Below are 22,777 nucleotides of genomic sequence, written 5' to 3' on the forward strand. Positions count from 1 at the left end.
CGATGCTGATATTTTTCCAGGCTCAAGTATCTGGGGGGACCACCTCACCCCCGAAAACACCTCTAAATACGGGAAAACATGAGAATATCGGGCTGAAATGAAGTATTTTAAGAATGGAGTACACCTTACATCCAAACTTAAATTCGTAGACCAATAAAGTTCATATGGGATTCAGATAAAGGTACTTATAATGTAAAACTGTTAGTCAAGCGATATACTATTTTCGTAGTATGGTATTGTAAAGGGTGATTTTTTTGAGGTTAGGATTTTCATGCATTAGTATTTGACAGATCACGTGGGAGCAACGCTTGCAAATCATTGAATTTTATTACCAAAATCAGTGTTCGGTTCGAAATGTGTTCAAATTTTGACAATTTTGTTCAGCGATGAGGCTCATTTCTGGTTGAATGGCTACGTAAATAAGCAAAATTGCCGCATTTGGAGTGAAGAGCAACCAGAAGCCGTTCAAGAACTGCCCATGCATCCCGAAAAATGCACTGTTTGGTGTGGTTTGTACGCTGGTGGAATCATTGGACCGTATTTTTTCAAAGATGCTGTTGGACGCAACGTTACGGTGAATGAACACATTTCGAACCGAACACTGATTTTGGTAATAAAATTCAATGATTTGCAAGCGTTGCTCGTTAGTAAGTCTATTCATGATGAAATGTCAAAGCATACTGAGCATCTTTCTCTTTGACACCATGTCTGAAATCCCACGTGATCTGTCAAATACTAATGCATGAAAATCCTAACCTCAAAAAAATCACCCTTTACTAAAATATCTTTAATTGTCGAAAATAAATATTCCAAGGAAAATTTTGTTCTATATAAAGTAAAAGAATGCGCAGCAGAGCGGGCCCGGGTCAGCTAGTAAGATAATAAAGGAAGAAAAAAAAAAACATAATTAAAGCCATAAGCTTTGACATTGTTAAAAAAGGTAGACCATTCACAGATGCTAAAAGAATTATTGTCGAAACAATGAAAAAACTAAATTATATTCATATATTTAGAATCACTACTCTTGCGACGTAAAAATGTTCCCCGTAATACTGTTAATTTTTGAGCAATAATAAAAGCAAAATTTTATCTAAATTTTTTTTCTTGTTTAGAAAAGACATCGAAAACATAACTTAGAAATGAATAGATTTTCCCCTTATTTGTAAACTAAAATTGTTTTAAGTCTTTTTCAATTTTTTCCACATTTTTCCACATTGGAAAATCCATGTTTGTCGCGATTACTTTTTTTATTTACAAATGTAAATAGAAAAATAATATCTAATAATAAATTCTTCCAAGTCTTTTCTTCAAAATCTTTTATTTAAAACAAAGTAGTGTGAAAATAATAATTATCACATTAAAATAAAAATAAATTCTTCCATATAGATTTATATATATATTGCAACTATGTTTTACATAGTAATAACTTCTAAACAGGAATTTCTTTTATTAACAAAAAATATTTTTTATCCACTACCAAAATATTTTCTTACTATTTACGTTTCATTCAAATTTTCTTACAAAGCGTGAAAAAAATAACACACCCCACACGCGTTAACATGTCGATGTCTGTTTGAGCACTGAATGCTGGCACAGAATTTCTTGCTGTGCCTTTTAGTCTCGTTCACACTCACTATCCCATTTTCATTTTGGCCAAAAAATTCGCTGCCGCTCCACTCCCGCCCCGGAAAAACACCCCTGCTCCGCCCCGAATCCGTGGTTTCTACTTAGAATTGCAACAGTTAAAAAAAATAGAAGACAGAGAAAGACCAAACCAATCAAGTGCCAATAAAAATCCATCCACAGCAAATGAATAGGCTAGGTTGGGTTTGGGTAGTAGTCTACCATCAGACTCACTTAGATGTTTTCGTCCATTGTGATACGACTGGAACAGAAGAAGGAAGATGCTTTTTAGTTCCTACCGTTGAACCATCCAGATCGCTTTAAATATCTTAATCAGACAGGCGCTCAAAGAAATGAGCAACCAAGGTGGAACTCCCTCTGACTGCTAGTGCGGGACACACATACAGAAGGTGTTCTATAATCTCTTCTTCTTCGATGCCCTCACAGCTTCTGCAAAAGTCGTTGCTGGCAACCTTCGGTCTGCCAGTTTGTTTTCCGATTAGAAAGCGGCCTGTCATGACGGACACAATGATTAAGACGCCTGTTCTAGCCAGTGACAGCAAAGCGGTAGACCTATTCAAGAAATTCGTTCTCCAGGGATTAAATCGCTGTCTGAGAAGATAATAATGCCAATAGTCATTTTGGCAGTATATCTTAGCCATTCAACCACTTCCTTAATTGCAAGGATCTCCGCTTGATACACACTGCAGTAGTCGGGTAATGTTTTAACCCCAAAGCCTATCTGGTCGTCTAGTTTGGAACCATCCATATAGAAGTCTAAGTAACTTCTATTCTCACAGTGTCCGTAGCCGCCACATGACCAAAGAGAAAGCTCCCTTAACCTCACAGCAGTGGTCGTAGCAATTTGTCTAGCCACAATGTCCAGAGGCATTAGATGTGGTATTAAATTCAGTGCATCAGATGGTGTCGTCCTCAGTGCGGCTGTGATGCACAAACAAGCCATCCTTTGGATCCGGTTGACTATTGCACAGTTGGTCCATTATAGGTCTGACATCTGCAGTATATACCAAATGCATGAAGAGCGATCTAAATCCCCATATTTTGCCAATTGCGCTCTGGCAGGTGCATAGGGATAGCAAAACACCCAGGTATTTTGCGCTTTCTATAAATGGAACATTCTCTCCTCCCAAAGAGACAGGTGCCATTGTAGGTAACCTGCATCTCCTGCAGAAGAGAACTACTTCTGTATTTATACCTAGACCACTTTTGGTAGCCCACTTCGCTGTTGCACGTAGAGCTTCCTGAAGTGTATCTCTTTTTGTCGAATTGTCGAGCACTTTTGTCACATTGAACCGCTTCTTCAGGTGTCGAAAAACTTTGACTTCTCATTTTATTTTTTACGTACGGGAATAAAAAGAAGTCATTCGGTGCCAAGTCAAAACTATACGGCGGATGACTCATCAAACCGATGTTGTTGAGCAGGTGTGTGAGAGATCGAATTGTCGTGGTGAAGAGTGTTCCATCTTCGGCGGTTGGTTTTCCTGATTTCTTGGAAGACAACTGGCAAACAAATGGTGGTGTACCACTCAGAATTGACTGTTCAGCGTTGTTCTAGTAGTACGTTTGCGACATGTTCAGTTTTTCTGAAAAAAACAGGCGATCATTCGCTTGGAAGTTCTTCGTGCACGAGCAACTTTTATTGAACTTGGCTTATCTTGAAACACCCATACAGCCGAATGCTGTTTACTTTCGGGCTCATACGCGTAAATCCACGATTCATAACCTGCCACGATGTCATAGATGTGTTTCGATGCACCGCGATCGTATTTTTGGAGCATTTCTTTCGACCAATCGACACGAGCCTTTTTTGAGCGATTGACAAATTATGACGATCTTGCAATGTCAGGGTTTTGAAACAACAACTGATTTTGGAAGACCTTCAGGAAATTCGTCTAGGAGTGAACTACGACCTCGGTCGAATTCACCATACCATCGATAAACACTGGTCCTTATTGGAGCTTCATCGCCAAAAATTGAATTAAGTTCATCGATGCACTGTTGTTGAGTCGAAAGTTGTAAAAAATATCCCACGAAAATGTTCACGATTTAATTCCATTTTTTGGGGGAGGATAGCGCTCGTATGTCAAAACGTTCTAAGTACGCATAACCTCAAAAATGTCAAGCTTACGATAGAGTTGTCAATTGGCAGTTTGCAAAACAAGGGATGTCCAATCCCGAAATATAAAGGCAACCCTCGTATATGACATGCTGAAACAAGCAGAGTATATCTCCCTAAGCCAAGGAACCAGTCTATCAGGCACAGATTGTAATTCAACCGGTGATACATCATCAGGGCCTGGCGGCTTAAAGGAGTCGAAACTTCTTATCACCCAAAGGATTTTCGGCTCAGACACAATCTGCCTAATAACCTCCGAGGAATGCATACCAGTGACAACCTCTTCTGGCGCAACGATTTCCATTGGAGAATTTCCCGGGAAATGTGTACCAACGAGTAGTTCTAGAGTTACCTCACTAGACACTGCCCATACGTTCTCTGACTTCTGTATATTCCCTATCATAATAGGTCTCGAGAACATAATCTTCCTTAGTCTAGAGGCCTCAGAGCTGCAAAGTTCTACCCAGGATTTTTTCTGAGCCTTTCTCAGCACGCCCTTATATTTTCTTAGCTCAGCCTAATAGATGTCCCAATCGTGTGATGCTCTTGTGCTTTTCGGTCTGGTCCGACATGGCGGTCGCTTTTTGCCCTTTGGCTTGGCGTTAGGACATGCTGACACAAGCGAGTCATTCAGGGTCTTCGTGATCCGCTTGACCATTATGTCTATATCCTCCACAGTTGCCACTTCCTTTTCTGGTTTAGAAGGGATAGACGTGCAGACGTGTATACTGGCTTGAAAAAAATAATCCAGCTTCTGAGAATCAATTTGCAATTCTTGGCAGCTAGACGGAAAGTGGTGAGAGTTAAAACCAAGATGAATCCTCTATACCACCACCAACCTATGTGTATAATGTAAGGAATATTTAACTATTGATGTCGCTTCTGTTTCAAGCCATACCTGATCAATACGAAATAAAATCTCTGTATAGTGATCACACTCAGAAAAGAATTTGCTGAAAACAGCAAACACTGTATGCTAACTATTATAGTATAGTATTATCGAAAAAGTACTCTTGTTTGAAATTTGATTTGACTGATTGCTAAAAAGTCTGTTGTTTGCTGAAAATCTTGTTAATCTATTTATTTATTTATTTATACTATTTTATTATTTATTTATAATATGTACCAAATTTCAGATAATGATAATTATTGGGAATAAACAACCACGAAGTACGTGCTCAACAAACTGTGTGTGCCCTAATTGCACAACAGTTTGTTTGTTATCATATCAAATTCAGCAGTTTTATGTTTTTAATATTTTGCAGATTTTTGACGATTTTGATAGAACAATAGCAGGGAAAATGTTTGCTAACTGCAACTGTCATATGTTTGCTATGTCACCGTACAGAGAAAAAGTTGGCCGAAAATTTAAGATTTTTCCTTCTTCGTTTCCTTTCCTTAGTTTAAGCAAAGAACTAAAACTTGAAAATAAAGATCTTATTTTTTTATTTAATTTCCTATTTACTAACGGACACGATCATACCTTTCGATCGCTGATTGGTTCTTATTTTAAGTCACAGTTGACTGTCCAATTTTTTTTTCCAAAAATTGTTTTTTTTTAAACTTAACATCTTAACCGAAAACAAAAACTAAACATTTAAAGACGTTCCTATTTCTAAGTCTAATTTGTGTCTTTAACTAAGGTACACCATTGTCTTGTCCCAAAGCCAATTCCATAACTTTCAACCATACTTTGACATGCACTTTAGATTTTTGTCTTTAATAAAAAGACGCAAAATCACGGATCTTTTAACCTATCATCTAAAATAAAAACTCCTTGATATAAGAAAAAATATCTTTCACCAAAGAAAATGCTTCCTTAAAAAGTCATAAAATTTTTCATCTTTAAATTATGTTTACTTATCTTTGGATCGAATCTTTGAAATTGGGACCAACATTTTTTCAGTGTACAAACCAAAAAATTAAAAAGGGTTCAAAATGATCCTTAAAATTATGCATACTATAGACGTTAAAGTATTGAAGCATGAGCTTCTGAGGCCGGAGTCGGACTATTGAGCCGGTGTTGGGTTGTGGTTCGGAGTTGAGCACGCTTGGTCCGACTCCGAACCTCTCGTTGACTCCGGCTTAATACACCGTATTCTTGGAATTAAAGGCCACAATTCCCTTTGAGTTCACGATCTATACCTAATATTTGTTAATAATTGTTCTACTAATAGAACTCGTGAAAATCTTTAACGAGGTACTAACTCAGTGGTAACTTCGTTCGCCCTTATCTTCTAATTTTATTACCATCCTACGTACACATGCGCACACATGTGCTTTATGACATACTTGATAGGGTCGTAGTAATTGTCTATAACACACAGTACACAGGCGCCACGAACCTAAACATCAAATAGATATGAAACACTTATGCTTCACATTCCTTATCATGGGAAGTGCAATATCTCTACGCCTTATCGCAATATTCATGACTTTAAAATCTATTTTCTATGCGACTAAACATCATCGAAACATATGTTCATATTTTTATGAACATTCTCCCGGGGGCACAAATTTATATAGGTATATGATTCAATTTAGGTATAAGATTAAATTAAAGTAAAATACTTAGAATTATATTACTACAACTACCAGTATAAGGAAGTATGATTTTCTTGCAATGATGGACGCTATTTCCGAAGCCTTGGTGATTAACATCGGACAAAATAGATAATCATCAACGATAGTAATGGTGCTCTGTACAACTATCGTGTCAAATTTATCGTAGTCTAGCTTGGATATTCTACTTCATTCGGCAGGGGTAACTCCTCCAAGTTTTAGTGTTCAAGGGGCCATACTTTATTCAATACTCCATCTTTAGACTTCACCGTCACCACTCTCACAATTCCATCCTTCCCCGGATGAACGTCTATTACTCTCGCTAATTGGCCAAAGAGCTGGATTTGTTTCCTCGTTCCTGGGGATCACAACTTGTCCTACTAGAATATTTTTCCTTGCGATTCTCCTTCCATTTTCTCCAAAAATGAATTTTAATCCTTTGAAGTAGTTTTCATCTATCCATATACCCAAGGTTTCCTTCTTCTAATCTTGTTGGATGCTCTAATAACGGTTTTGCATTGCATTTTTACTGATTTAATGGTTTTGAATATAATACAGCTTCGACCTGTGCCATTACTATACTCAACTCCTTGTAAGTCAGCTTTGTTTCTATTTCATATTCTCCATAATTTGATTTCCACCATGCAAGGTGTATAGGTGAGGTTGCCTGATGATATTATCCCCTAAACTCGATTTCTGAATAAGTTTCGGATGTTTTTGGTAGTATGGCAAGGATGAGAATTGCAGTCTTCATACTACCCACATTACTCCAAATTGGTCTAATCGTGGAAATAGTGAAGCCAATTTGCTACGATGATCTAAAACACCAGGAACTGCCAACTGCTTCAACTCATTAGGCCATTCCCGTTCTTGATGTTGCTTAATAGGAATTCGTTCAGCCTGTGTAATGTTTTGTTTTATTACCTTTTACTCTTTTAATAAATCGTAAGACATATACCAAGATTCTTTTTTGTTTGGTGAATGATGAAAACTTCAACAGCCTTTCGTTTATAAAGAGTAACTTTTTAGCTTATTATCTTTTTGGCAACACGCACGTTTCGTGTTTTGTTTCACTGTCAAACATTTTCAGTTTGGTCTATAATTTAACCATGAATCGTCTTACAAACGAACAACGCTTATAAATTATTGAATTTTGTGATCCAAATGCGTGTCCTGTTAAGAAAGTTCATCGCTCTTTTCTTCCATTTTATGGTCAGTTTAGTCAACCCACTGAAGCGGCTATTTTGGGCTATTGTGACTAAATTTCACATCAAATTTACCTCATTGGACATTAAACCACAAACAAGCTTACGTAGAGTGCGAACTGAAGAAAATATCGCGCCTGTATCGGCAAGTCTTAATGATGACCATCAATTATCGATTCGTCACCGTTCGCAGAAATTGAGCCTATGTTACTCAACAACGTGGACAATTTTGCTGAAGGATTTAGGGATGAAGCCTTTCAAAATACAGCTGATGCAAGAATTGAAGTCGAACGACCTACCGCAACGCAGAATTTTTGGTGAATGGGCTCTTGGAAAGTTGGCCGAAGATCCACTTTTTTATAGCGACGAAGCTAATTTTTGCCTCAATGGGTACGTAAATAAGCAGAATTGTCGATTTGGAGTAAAGATCAGCCAGAAGCATTGCAAGTTCTGGTGGCATCATTGGACCATACTTCTTCAAAGATGATGTGAATAGTACCGTAACTGTGAATGGTGGGCGCTACCGTGAGATGATATCCAACATTTTTTTTTACCAAAATGGAAGAGCTTGACTTGCATGACATTTGGTTTCAACAAGACGGTGCCTTATGCCACACAGCACTCGTAACAATGGACTTATTGAGAGTCGAGTTCGGTGAACATTTTATTTCACGATCGGGACTGCTCAATTGGCCACCTACATCGTGCGATTTAACGCCTTTAGACTATGTTTTGTATTTGTTCTTAAAGTACTTTTGTATTTCTGCCATCTATTGTTCTGCAGGGTTGGCTTTTTTGTCTTCTAACAGGCTTCTTGTCTTGTTTGTTAGTTTTTCAATTTGATGGAAAACAAGTAAAAAGGCGTTGGATACCAACCACTACCAAAAATGCATACCTTATGCCCCATAGCAGCTATATCGAAATATGTTCCGATGTGGACCAAATACTAATAAGAACAAGTCATTGTTCAATTGTGTATAACAAAATACCGATAGTTTTAGGAGCTATATCTAAGAATAAACCGATCTGAACCATATGCGACACGGATGTCGAAAAGCCTAATATAAGTCACTCTGTCAAATTTCAGTGAAATGGGATTATAAATGCGCCTTTTATGTGAGCAAGACTTTAAATCGAGATATCGGTCGATATGGCAGCTATATCCAAATCTTCACCGTTTAGGGCCAAGTTGCAGAAACATGTCGAAGAGCCTTACACAACCCACTGTCCCAAATTTCGGCGAAATCGGACAATAAATGCGCCGTTTATGGCCCCAAAACCTTAAATAGAGAGATCGGACTATATGGCACCTATATCCAAATCTGGACCGATCTGTGTCATATTGCAGATGTATTTAGAGGGGCTTAACTTAACTCACTATCCCAAATTTCGACGACATCGGACAATAAATGCGTCTTTTATGGGCCCAAAGCCTTAAATCTAGAGATCGGTCTATATGGCAGCTATATTCAAATCTGGACCGATCTGGGCCAAGTTGAAGAATGATGTGGACTGCCCTAACACAACTCACTGTCCCAAATTTCAGCAAAATCGGAAAATAAATGTGGCTTTTATGGGCCTAAGACCCTATAACGGCTGATCGGTCTATATGGCAGCTATTTCCAAATCTGAACCGATCTGGGCCAAAGTGAAGAAGGATGTCAACTGGTCTAACACAACTCACTGTCCAAAATTTCAGCGTAATCGACTAATAAATGTGGCTTTTATGGGCCTAAGACCCTAAATCGGCGGATCGGTCTATATGGGGGCTATATGAACATATAGTCCGATGTAACCCATCATAGAACTTAATCTGCCTATGGACAAAAAAAGAATCTATGCAAACTTTCAGCTCTATATCTCTATTTTTAAAGACTGTAGCGTGATTTCAACTAACAGACGGACGGACATGGCTAGATCGTCCTAGATTTTTACGCTGATCACGAATATATATACTTTATAGGGTCGGAAATGGATATTTCGATGTGTTGCAAACGGAATGACAAAATGAATTAACCCCTATCCTTCGGTGGTGGGTATAAAAATGTCAATGAAATATTGGTCATCATTTGTACCATATGCAAATATTTTCGTGTGGTTTATTTTAAATTCCTCACTTCATTTTATTTTAATGTTATGGCCTTGAAGTGTTTTTTGTTTTCTTCTTTGAAAAATATTCGTCGTTATATTTTTCTGAGGGTTATTTTTCCAACCTTTGGACTTCCCTGCAATTATCGCTAGTTACAAAATTTTCGAAGGACCAATTTTCTTTAATATAAACGCCACACTTTCTTTTGAGTATAAGATCTATACTAAATATTTATTGATAAATGTTCTATTACTAGAACTCATGAAAATCTGAAAACGTATCTTCTAATTTTATTACTATTAGTGCAAATGAGTTTTATGACGTACATAAAAGGGTCGTAGTAATTGTCCATAACAAAAAGCACACAGGCGCCACGAACCTAAACATCAAATAGCCATGAAGCACTTATGCTTCACATTTCTTATCATGGGAAGCGCATTATCTCTACGCCTTATCGCAATATTCGTGACTTTAATTTTTCTATTTCTATTTTCTATGTGACTAAAACATCACCCAAATATATGTTCATATTTGTATTAACACTCTGTCCCAGGGTCGTCGGAGTCGCGATAGGCTCCGCAGCCCTGGTTACTAGACTTTGAATATCATAGCAAATTTCGAAGCTTCTCGACCAATGAAAATTTTTCCTTTTTGCACAAACTGTCAATAATATGGTCATAACTATTGTACGTGGTGAATTTTTAAGCTCAGTTTTTTTTTGTTTTTATATCCTTCACCATAGAATGGGGGTATACACATTCCGTCATTCCGTTTGTAACTCATCAAAATATTGATCTGTGATCTAACAAAGTATATACATATATTATTGATCGTATTGAAGTTTTAAATCGATTTAGCCATGTCCGTCCGTCTGTCTGTCTGTCTGAAGGAATGAAGTTAAGCGCTTGGAATTTTGCGCAAATACTTCTTATTAGTGCAAGTCTGTTGGGATGGGCTAAATCGGTCCATGTTTTGGTATAGATGGCATATAAACCGATCTCGGATCTTGACTTCGGAGAAGGAGAGGGCTTAATTATTATCCGATTTAGCTGATATTGAGAATATATGCAGTGTTTTATTTTATCTTCCATCAAACATGAAAAGTATGGTCTAAATCGGTTTTTAACCTGATATAGCACCCATATAAACCGATCTCCCGATTCTTATCCATTTGGCTGAAAGTTTGTTCAGTGATTCCACTATGGTCTCCAACATCCAAACCAAGTATGGCAAATTTTATCAGTTATCCTTTGTGTGCCTATAAAGAGATACCGGGCAAAGAACTTTACAAATACGATCCATGATGGAGATTATATAAGATTCTGCCCGGCCGAACTTAGTACACTTTAATCTAATAAACACTTCAATTTTCATCATTAGCTGGAAATTTGTTTGAATCGAAAAATTGGTTTTTGTTGCCCTGCAGCTCAGGTACAAATGGTTCATAAGGTCCTACAAAAATTCCATAGGAACAGGGGCCAAATTTCTCATATATCAATGAGTGCTGTCCTTTCAAGTTTAAGATCAATGATCTTAAACAGCATCAGGAGGGATAACCACCGCGGAGCATGTCTTCGGATATTCTTAACAGAATTCGAACCGAGGCGTACGGCGCCATAGACGGACATGCTTACCTCTGCGCCACGATGGCTACCGTTCCAAAGTTCATTTAATTCAACATTGTTATTAATGTTGTTTAAAATGAGCTTAATAAAATAATTTCTCGATTAGGCTTGGAGAACATTTGCTTATAATGCTGTGGAGAACACCTGCTGCACATCGAAGAGCGCATCAAAGAAGAAAGAAGATGTTTGGGAATGAACTAGTTTTGCTTAGACGCATGCCATCTGTAAAATGCTTAATATCTAGGAACAAACAAATACAAAACACTTATCGCCTATTTCCATACGCAGGCTATTTTACACTTTTAACTACCCGAGTAAAAAAAATTGATATGGCCAGATCGAATTATAACTGCCATTAGATATATTTGGATCAAAACATATCTAATTAGATACAATTTGGATTTTCAAATTGTATCTAATTAAATCTCCAGAAGATTTACCATGAAGAAAGCCCGACCCAGAGGGTCGCTGGCAGCCACAGCACTAGGTACGACAATTGCGCCCTCTATAGGCTCAGGAAGTCAAGACCCAAGATCGGTTTATATGACAGGTATATCAAAACATGGACCGATTTGGCCCATTTACAATGTCAACTGACTTACACAAATAAGAATTATTCGTACAAAATTTCACGCGGCTACCTTTACTCCTTCGAAAGTTAGTGCGCTTTCGACAGACAGACGGACGGACATGGCTAGATCGACTTAAATGACATGACGATCAAGAATATATATACTTTATGGGGTCTCGGATGAATATTTTGAGGAGTTACAAATAGAATGACGAAATTAGTATACGCCCATCCTATGGTGGAGGGTATAAAAAGAAAAATTAAAGAACTTTGTTTGGTTACATTTGTTACGAAAATGCAACGGAAACTCAGTTTTCATTTCATGTTGGCTCAAATTGATAAACTTTCCATTCACGCTTTTAATGAATGTCATATTTCCACATAGTTAAGCACTTAGTACCACAAATTAAAATGTTTCCAAAGAGTTTTGTACCCACCACCACAGGAAAGGAGGTATATTCATTTAGTCATTCCGTTTGCAACATCGTAATATCCATTTCATACCCTAAAAAGTATATATATTTCTAATCGTGATTTTTCGAACATCTTTCAGCTGAAATCTGAATATAATACCCACCTATAAGAACAATGAATATCACTTACTTCTACATTCGTGTACCTACATATGCTCAATCTACAATAAAAGTTAGTGTACAATCTAAATTGGTTGCTTTTTTATTTCGGGATTAGAGAACAAAAATAAATATTAATCATCGAAAGTTGTTTATGGTTTTTCAAAATATTCCCCATTAAGATTTATACACTTTTCCATGCGTTTGAACCAATTGTCGAAAAACGTTGACCTCACATTTTATTTTTTATGTACGGGAATAAAAAGAAGCCTTTCGGTGCCAAGTCAGGACTAAACATCGGATGACTCATCGAATCGATGTTTGGAGTGCTCAAAAATGCAGTTGTTTGAGTCAATGTGTGGGAGCTCCAATTGTCGTGGTGAAGAGTGATCCGTCTTCGGCGGTTGGTTTTCCTTATTTCTTGGAAGACAACTGACAAACAAATGGTGGTGTACCACTCAGAATTGACTGTTCTGCGTTGCGACGTGTCCAGTTTTACCGAAAAAACAGGCGATAATTTGCTTGGAAGTGCTTCGTGCGCGAGCAACTTCTGTTGGATTTGGCTCATCTTGATACACTCATACAGTCGACTGCTATTTACTTTCGGGCTCATATGAGTAAATCCACGATTTATCATCTGTCACGATGTCATAGACGTGTTTCGAAGCATTGCGATCGTATTTTGGAGCGTTTCTTTCGACCAATCGACACGAGAACAAACTTTTTTAACGGTCAAATGTTTCTGCAATATTGAATGCATTCTGGTACCTAGATCTTGGTTAAGCCAAGCCTAGATTTTGGTTAAGCCAAGATCTACCCAAGTACGCCACATGTCCCCCAAAACAAATATAGCAAATTGGGATCCCACAGAGAGATGATGCCGGTTATTTACCTTGGCAGAAAACTTAAATGGAAGAAACACATCCAAGCTAAATGGAAGGCTCCCCTTATACCGTCCCATTGTGTAAGGAAGATTTTTTTGAAAATAGAGAGACGCCTTCATATTTTTCCTTTTGATCCTAATAAATGAAATACGAAATATCATGAAGATCGGTTAGCGATAATACGTACCGCAAAGGCATTCAAAATTGGAAAAGTGATTTTTTTGGGACCCATTGGAGGATTTTAGGTCTTATAATTTAATTTGTGCACAAAGTAAGTCCTTATATGGCACTTATTGTTAACTGAGCACAAGTTGCATTTAGAAGCACTAGTTTTGCACTAAATATTGACTCAGAATTACAATCCTAGTTCGCTTTAACCATGTCCGTCTGGGCGCGAATCTGCCTGTTTGCTTTTTGTAACCAAGGTACAGGTAGCATATGATATCAAATCATCATGAAATTTTTCACATATGTATCACTTTTTTGACTTAACTTTATTGAGATAAGTCGTGTACAAAGAAGCGAACCATTCCATAAAATAATTTGGAAATGTCTGAAGAATCACTGAAAAAAAACGTAAGTGCAACAGTTAAGCATGGTGGTGGTTCAATAATGGTTTGGGGTTTTTATTGATGGAACAATGGAAGCCAAAGCGTATGTAACCATTTTAAAATGGGTTTCCAAGATAAAGAATTTATGTTCCAGGAAAATAACGACCCCACCAACACAGCACATATAGAAAATCTTTGGTCACATTTGGAATCCCGGATTGGACAACTCCAAATTTCATCTAGGTCAATCCTCAAACAAGTGTCGCGGTAATAATGGGACAAAATCACTCCAGAAATGTGTCGAAAATTGTTAGAATCGATGCCAAGACGATTGGACGCCATCTGTTCCAATAAGGATTATCATCATACAAAGTACTAAATGTGATCAATATATATTCCTAATTTTGTGATAAATTTACCGACGAATACGTTTGCGGGAAAGTTTTTTTATTTGAGGTTTAGTCACCTTTCAGAATTCTTTCGATTGGTATAGTAGTAATGTAATTTTTTAAACGATCCTCACAAAATTTTAATGTTGCTAAATTTTGGCCGAAATTTCTACTTCTAAGCAAAAAAAATGTTTAAAAATTCTAAAAATTTCACCTTAAGGTGGGTATTAAGTTCCGATTTCACAGTAAAACCCCATATAAAAAAATGCTGACATAAATCTGTGAAAACATTTTCATTTACGATTTACTTTACTTTAATTGGCTATGACAGAATATTTGTTCCAATAGCCGAGCTTATAATAGCGTTCCAAGTGCCCCGATCTTCTGCGCTTATTCTAAACTCTCTGACACCAAGTTTCGGGCTTTTGGTCTTCCCGGTTTGCTTGTACCACCGTGTTTGCCTTCAAAAGACTTCTTTGCTGGTCCTTCGTCATCCGTTCTGACAACATGACCTAGCCAACGCAGCCGTTGTATTCTGATGCGTGTATGCTATGCTATCGCTCGTGGTTCATACGTCGCCTATATTCTCCCATATCGCAAACTGGTAGATATATTTTACGAAGAATCTTTCTCTCAAATACTCCAAGCACTGCCTCATCTGCTTTCACTGTTACCTATGTTTCAGAACCATAAAACAGCACGGGTAGTATCAGTGTCTTGTATAGTGTAAGAGAGATGGACTTATTTCTAAACTGGTTACTTAGTCCAAAGTAGCATCTGTTCGCCAGTACTATTCTTAGCTTTATCTCAAAATTGGTGTCATTCATTTCGGTTACGGCTGTGCCGAGGTAGATAAAGTTACTGACTGTCTCAATGTTGTGGTTCCCTACTTTCTCCATTTTCTTTATCTGATCGGTTGTGCAGCTTTTTGGGAGTTGAAATCATCCATTTCGACTTATCTCCATTTACTGCCAGAACCATTTTCAACTGACTCTCTTTCGATTCTTTCAAAGGCTGCAGTTACTACTTCCGGTGACCGACCTATGATATCAAGGTCGTCGGCATAGGCGAGTAGCATGTGTTCTCTTGTGATTGGTGTGCCATATCCATCCACGTCTGCATCTCGTATAATCTTTTCCAACAGGATCTTAAGAGATCACACGATAGGCTGTCTCCTTGTCTGAAACATCGTTTGGTATTAAATGGTTCGGAGAGATTCTTTCCTATTCTTACTGAGGAACGCGTATCAGCAAGTGTCATCCTGCAGAGTCTTATTAATTTTGCATGGATACCAAACTCAGACTTGGCTTGAAATACCTTTGAACGTAAAGGAGTATCGAAGGCGGCTTTGTAGTCAACAAAGAGATTGTAGATGTTGATTTGTCCTTCTCGGGTCTTTTTCAGGATTTGGCGCAGTGTGAATATCTGGTCCAGGGTGGATTCACCAGGTTTAAAGCCGCATTGATAGGGCCCAATTATCTCATTGATTGTAGAGTTTAATCTTTCACACAGTACGCTCGAGAGTATCTTGTATGCGATGGGGAGGAGACTTATTCCTCTGTAGTTGGCACATTCCGTCGTGTTTCCTTTCTTGTGTACGGGACATAGTATGCTGAGGTTCTAATCATCGGGTATGCGCTCTTCTAGCCAGATTGCGCAGATAAGCTGATACATACGCCTTATCAGCGTGACGCCTTCGGTCTTAAATAGTTCAGCGGGTAACCCGTCGGCTCCTGCTGCCTTGTTGTTCTTTAGTCGGGTCACTGCTACTTGGACCTCATTCTGACTAGAAGGTAAACATTCTATACCATCATCAGGGATTGGTTCTGCGGTATCCTCTTCGCCGCCAACATCGGACACTAGCAGTTGGGTAAAATGTTCTTTCCATATCCTCAGCATATTATCTGTGTCAGTTACCAGATTTCCTTCTTTGTCTCTGCAGGAGGATGTGCCTGCACCAAAGCCATCGGTTTGATGTTTAATTCTTTGGTAGAATTTCCGGACTTCATTTTGACTCCTGTACATCTCAATTCGCTTACACTAACACTCACATCTTTCCATTTCCTTTTTATTTCTGCGGAATAGACTTTCTCCTCTCTCCTTTTCTCCCGATACTCTCCTTCATCTGGCGCGTTGCTAGTGATTGCAGGGTAGCTCTATAAGCCGCGTTCTTGGCTTGCATCTCGACACTCTTGGTCGTACCATGGGTTTCTTGAAGGAGGCTTCCGGTACCCAAGTACGGAATTCGCGTCATTTTCCATGGAGTGGGCAATAGTTTGCATTTTCCATGGAGTGGGATTTGGTTTTCCTCTGCCCTATTATATCATCGGAACAAGGAGTGCTTTCATCAAGCAGTTGGGTCAGTCGAGTGGAGTATGCCGCTGCCATTTGTTGTGTTTGCAGCTTTTCAATGTCCAGATTCCGTGCAGTGTCAGATCGTACTTTCCTCGCCATGTTCAAACGGGTGCGAACCTTTGCTGCAACAAGGTAATGGCCCGAATCTATGTTCGCTCCACGGATCGAACGTACATCTAACACGCTGGATGAATGCCTTCCATCTATCACAACGTGATCAATTTCACTTCCTTTCACTTCCTGTAAGGCGGTAATGTCTGCCTTGTACTTCTCTAATACATCCGCCAGCGCGTATACTGCACCTTCTCTATAAAGAGTGTGGACATTCCAAGTGCAGATCCGCAAAACATGCTCCTTTTTTCGTTTGCGTGGGTTGTCAAGGTTGGGGGGGTCCGTTTTTACTATTTCTTTGTTTCTCATAGTAGTTCTCATAGTTTTCCGGGGGCGGGTTACTGGCCCAGCGCCCAAACCGCATGGGTTTTGTGGGATTGCACATGTATCCTTCGTTGTGGCGAGCCACTTGCTGCAAGATCCGACGCTCGCCTCCAGCCGCCCCTAACCTAGGAACAGACGCTGATGTTGGTCATTGGTTATTTGAAGGCGCCAATAACTCGCCTTGTCATCTCGAGTATCATTGGCACTCAGTATTTAATTAGGAGCCAGTGCCACCTGACTCTTCACTGAGACTCTCCTCTCGAAAATCGCTGACTGCCTTCGGCCGCATTTGCAGTTACTCCGCATAAAAACGGAGTTTTCCACCATCCGCAATCTGTGGACGCGCCCGGTAGCTTTCAGCTAAGCTTCTCGTGATAACGATGGACACCACGCAAGTAGACCCGATAAATATAGCAATTTTTTGCTCACCAATTGCTATATAATACACAGGTGTGTGTGTTCGTTAACTTATATTACTGTAACATTTTGGCCAATAAAAATTTGCAAAAGAGTAAGAAACTTCTGCGGGGGATAAAACATCCAGCAGAAATTCGCAACCTCTCATTTCTAAAACTCTCAGAATGTTTTTCGCTCTTACACACACACAATAACTCTCTCTCTTACTAAAAAACGAACGACTTTCCGTAAAAATGTGTGCAAATTTTTGAGTACGCGACCACTCTCATTGCTGCGTAGTGTTGCCATATCTTCTAAATTACCTTAAAAGTGGGCGAGAAAACCAAATTTGTTAACAGTTGGTTTATCCCCACGATAAATTAATGTGGCGGTTTGCCAACACGATCTTTATTTTTTCTACGAGAAACCCGTACTAAGTGTTTAAAGTGTTTGCCCTTTATGAAATCAGCTGACGCAAAGTGGAATATAATCGAAAAAAATGGTAAAAAATATGCCATTTGAGAACGGAAGGAGATACCTCTTTCAAATTTGGCATGGTTAGAACTGAGGTGTTATCGAGTGTTTTATTATATAAAACATACATTTTTATTCGTAGTTGCCAGAAAAAATTCACCAGTCTCCTTTGTCACTCTGTTACGCAAAGAAAATATCATTTGAGCTGCGTACCTGCAAGTGAAATTTTCGGTAACGGAACCGGTAACGAAAAATTTGCCAGAGGTGCATACTGCGCTTTAAGGCGAAGATCGTTATGTTTTTGAATGAAATAAAATGCGAAGTTTTAAATTTTCGTCAAAAATCCTTTCCTTTGCGCAGACGGAGTTCCTAAAAAATTTACCACAGATGAAGGACAAATTTACGACTAATGTTTAACAGCACTTTCCTATTAAAAGAGATTTGTTTGTTGCAAAAATATATCAAACGTTTTATTCTATTGCGTATGGAGGCAATCAATTGAGGCCGAGGTTGGGGCGAGACACTTTTTTATCGGCATATTCTTCGATTGAGGGAAATATTATAGTTCATGCTACACGGACGGATCAAAGCTACAAGGGAACAGATCTTGCGCCTGTATTGAGGACCCAGAGACCAAGCTCCGTTTTCTCTTGTTGGCCATTTTAGGTTAGGTAAGGTTTAGGTGGCAATCAGACGTTTTCGTCCATTGCTGGCCAAAGGAGGAATGCGTTAAGTGGAACAGTAACGCGAGTTTGTCTAGTATGAACATCTTCTCGGACAGTTAACTGTCTATAAGGGCAATAACAACCAAGACGGTAGGGTCAAGTACAGTTTTGGAGTTCAGAGTCAACTAAGTCCTTACGACCCACTTGACTCCTTAACTAAAAGTAACATTATCGTAATATTTAAAAAAAAAAATACCTTGTTAACCAGCACCGATAGCTTGAGATGGTACAGTGTCATTTAGGGATTATGTCAGGAGCACGAAAATCCTTGAACAGATTGACTGTTCATGATTTAGGGCCACATCAAGCCGATTACCGACTTAGGGTTGGCATTCTACTCTGCTTTCGGAACAGTCGCGGAAATTTTTAATTGTTCCGCGAGCGGAATTTGATCAAAATCTGCACTTATGGTTTAATTTGTTTTTTCTCAAATAAATAAAATAGCACAAAGAAAAAATTAACCATTGAAACCAATACAATGCCAATACAATTTCTTTTTGCCATTTTCCTCACTCTAAACAGAGTACTATTTTTTCGCCTATATTCCTCCAGCGTTTCGCCGACTTTTTTTATATGGAGTTTGACAGCATTGCGCCTAAAAAGCTGAACAGAATACTCTGTTTTGGGTACATATGTGGCTTAAGAAGGGTTAAGGGTTTTGCAGACCAGCACCAATAATTCGAAAAAATACATGCTCTATTTTTATTAACAACTAGCTGACCCGGGCCCGCACCGGTGCGACTTCTTTTACTTTATATGGAACAAAATTTTCCTCGGAATATTTATTTTCGACAATTGAAGAGCTCTTAGAGAAATACCATGCTACGAAAATAGTATATCGGTTGACAAACAGTTTAACAATATAAGTGCCTTTATCAGATTCCCATCTTTATTGGTATACGAATTTAAGTTTGGATGTAAAATACTTTATTTCAGCCCGATATTCTCATGATATCTGATTTAAGGGTGTTTTCGGGGGAGAGGTGGTCCCCTAGACACTTGGCCCTAAAAAATATTAGCATAGTGATCTTCTTTCAAATACCATTTATTTAAGCCCCATATTGCCATTGGTTTAGGGGAGTTTACACGATGAGGCGTCCTCCAAACACATGGCTCCAAAATAGGTTATCAAATTCGTTTTCTAATCTCAAATACCTTTCATTTGAGCCACATATTAGCATGGTCGAAAAATGTTTACCCTTTGGGGGGTGTTTTGGGGAAAGGGTTATGCCCTAAATACATGATCCTACATTTGGATATCAAATTCGTATTCTACTTCCAAATACCTTTATTTAAGCCCCATATTGCGATGGTCAGTAAAAAATTGCTGTTTGTGGGGTATTTTGGGAAAGAGGTAGTCCCCCTAATACCTTTCATTTAAACTCCACATTGACATGGTCGGTAAATATGCCCGATTTAGGGGTGTTTTGGGGATTGGGGTGATCCCCCAAACACTAAGCCCGGAAAATATATCAGCAACGTGCTCTATTCTCATATATCTACATATCATTTATTTCAACCCCATATTGCCATTGGCCTCAAAATTGGATGTCAAATTCGTTTTCTAATCTGATTTAAACTCCTTATTGGAAAAGTCAGCAAATATGTCCGCTTTGGGGTATTGACCCCAAAAACTATGAATATTTAGTTCCACTCTCTTTAAGACCCAAATTGTCTTGGTGAGCAAATACGTCCTATTTGGGGGTTGTTATGGTGGTGGGATGTCCGCTAGATATTTGGCCCCTAATGTTGATATCAGATAAGTGGTCTACTCCCATAAACCTTTAATTTGAGCCCCATATTTCCATAGTCGGCAAACATGGCCGGCTTGTGTGGTGTTTTGGGGGATTGAGTTGGCCTTGAAAATATGTATTGGATTCGTGTTCTACTCTAAAAACCCTCTTATTTGAGCCTAATATTGCAATAGTAGTATAGGGTGGCCCCATAGACACTTTTCCCGAATATTGATATCAGTTTCTTGTTTTACTCCCAAAGACCTTTCATTTGAGCCCCACATTGTTTGGTCGTAAATTTGTCTTCTTTGGGGGATGTTGTCGGGAATGGGCGGCCGCTCAAACACTTGGCCCCACACTCTCTTTAAGACCCAAATTGTCTTGTCCTTTGTCCTATTTGGGGGTTGTTATGGTGGTGGGACGTCCGCCAGACAGTTGGCCCCTCATGTTGATATCAGATACGTGGGCTACTCCTACATACCTTTAATTTGAACCCCATATTTCCATAGTCAGCAAACATGACCGACTTGGGGGGTGCTTTGGGGGATGGGCGGCCACTCAGTGAGTTGGCCTTGAAAATATATATCGGTTTCGTGTTCCACTTTAAAAACCCTCTTATATGAGCCTCATATTGCAATAGTCAGAAAATACTTACTATTTGGGTAGTGTTGTGGGGGTGGCGTGGCCCCATAGACACTTTTCCCGAATATTGATATCAAATTCATGCTTTACTCCCAAAAACCTTTCATTTGAGCCCCATATTGCTATGGTCGTAAATTTGTCCCCTTTGGGAGATGTTTTTGGTGAGAGGCGGCCCCCAAATACCTGGTCCCATATTTGGATATCAGATTCGTACACTACATTCAAATACATTTTATTTAATTTATGTTTGGTAGGTTTTAGGGTGGGGCACATCCGCTAAATCAGACAGATTCTTTTAATTTAATAGTTATTTTACTTTTAATAGTTATTTGATGAAATTTTAAAGTCAGTTTATAAAGCAAAATGTGTGTAAAGCTGGTTTAAAACCGATTGTGTCAACAAATTTGTATTCAAACACATATTAGGATATTTTAGGCAAATGGTTAAATGCTGAACGGGCTACTTACCCCATTCGATTTTTCATCTGCTGTATTCAAATCCGTGTCACCCAAAGCTCCATAATTTATAGATCCATCTTCTAAGCGGTCTGTCTCATTTTTACATGATTTTGTTTTTGCTGGAGTTAAAGCCCAAAGCGGGATTTCTTTAAAACTTGATATAGTTAACGAGACGCAAATTATAAAGATAACAGTTATTATCGTAAATACTGCTTTTACATGTCCACCTAAACGGCGACCAATAGAAGTAGCGTCCCAATTAATGCCTCCCATGGAGTATCCCATAAATCCGCCAAGTCCTGCCATTATCGTAAATGTCGATAAGCCTTTAGCATGATCGTCTGAAAAGAAAATAGTATTAAATTCGTTAAAAAATATTGAGCAATTCATGATGGAAATGTTGTTTGGCCGTTCTGAAATTTTTATAGCCACCACAAGATGTAACCTTATCTAATTAATACAGTTGGTGTGGATATCGCTTAAATTAAACTACGACGCTGACCCAAAACTTAAAGATTTCGACCTTGATCTATGGATTTTGGTAGTGATTTGTTTCAGCTAAACATATGTGGATTCCCGGACAAAATTATTGGCACAATGATATTTAGCGATAAGAACAACAAATATATACAATAAGGCCGAATCTTATATACCATCCACCATGGATCGCAATTGTTAAGTTCTTTAAATTACTTTTTGAAATATATATGAGCTATATGAAGTTATTGACCGACATAAACCGTACAAGTCATAGAAAAATATCACCTCGAAAATTTCAGGAAAATTAAATAATAGATGCGCCCTCAAGTGGCGCAGAAAGTCAAATTGGGAGATGGATAAGAATTGCGCTATCTAGGACTCAAATCAAATCAGGAGATCGATTTATATGACAGCTATATCAGGATATTGACTGATTTAGGTCATACTCAGTACAATTGTTTGAAGTCATACCAAAACGATATGTGCAAAATTTCAACCAAATTGGATAGCAATTGCACCCTCCAGAAGCTCAAGAAGTCTAATCGGGAGATCGGTTTATATAGCAGCTATACCAGGATATGGGCTGGTTTAGACCATGCTTAACACAGTTGTTGGAAGGCATACCAAAACGATATGTGCAAAATTTCAGCCAAATCGGATATAAATTGCGCCCGATTTATATGGCGGCTATATCAGGTTATGTACTGATTTAGACTATACTTAGCACAGTTGTTGGAAATCATAACAAAACACCGCACGCAAAAATTCAGCCAAATCGGATAAGAATTGCCCCTTCTAGAAGCTCAAGAAGTCTAATCGGGAGATCGGTTTATATGGCAGCTATATCCGTATATGGGCTGATTTAGACCAT

General features: G+C 38.6%; 1 protein-coding gene across 1 annotated transcript in view; it reads right to left on the reverse strand.

Moving 5' to 3' along the window:
* The window catches only part of LOC106091543 (proton-associated sugar transporter A), a 103,499-nt gene that overhangs the window by 29,928 nt on the left and 50,794 nt on the right, over nt 1-22,777 (reverse strand). The window contains exon 5 of the mRNA XM_059363490.1: nt 21,436-21,767. Within this exon, the coding sequence (XP_059219473.1) occupies nt 21,436-21,767 (332 nt within the window). The remainder of the gene's footprint in view (nt 1-21,435; nt 21,768-22,777) is intronic.

This window comes from Stomoxys calcitrans, chromosome 2 (assembly GCF_963082655.1).
Source record: "Stomoxys calcitrans chromosome 2, idStoCalc2.1, whole genome shotgun sequence".
NCBI lineage: Eukaryota > Metazoa > Arthropoda > Insecta > Diptera > Muscidae > Stomoxys > Stomoxys calcitrans.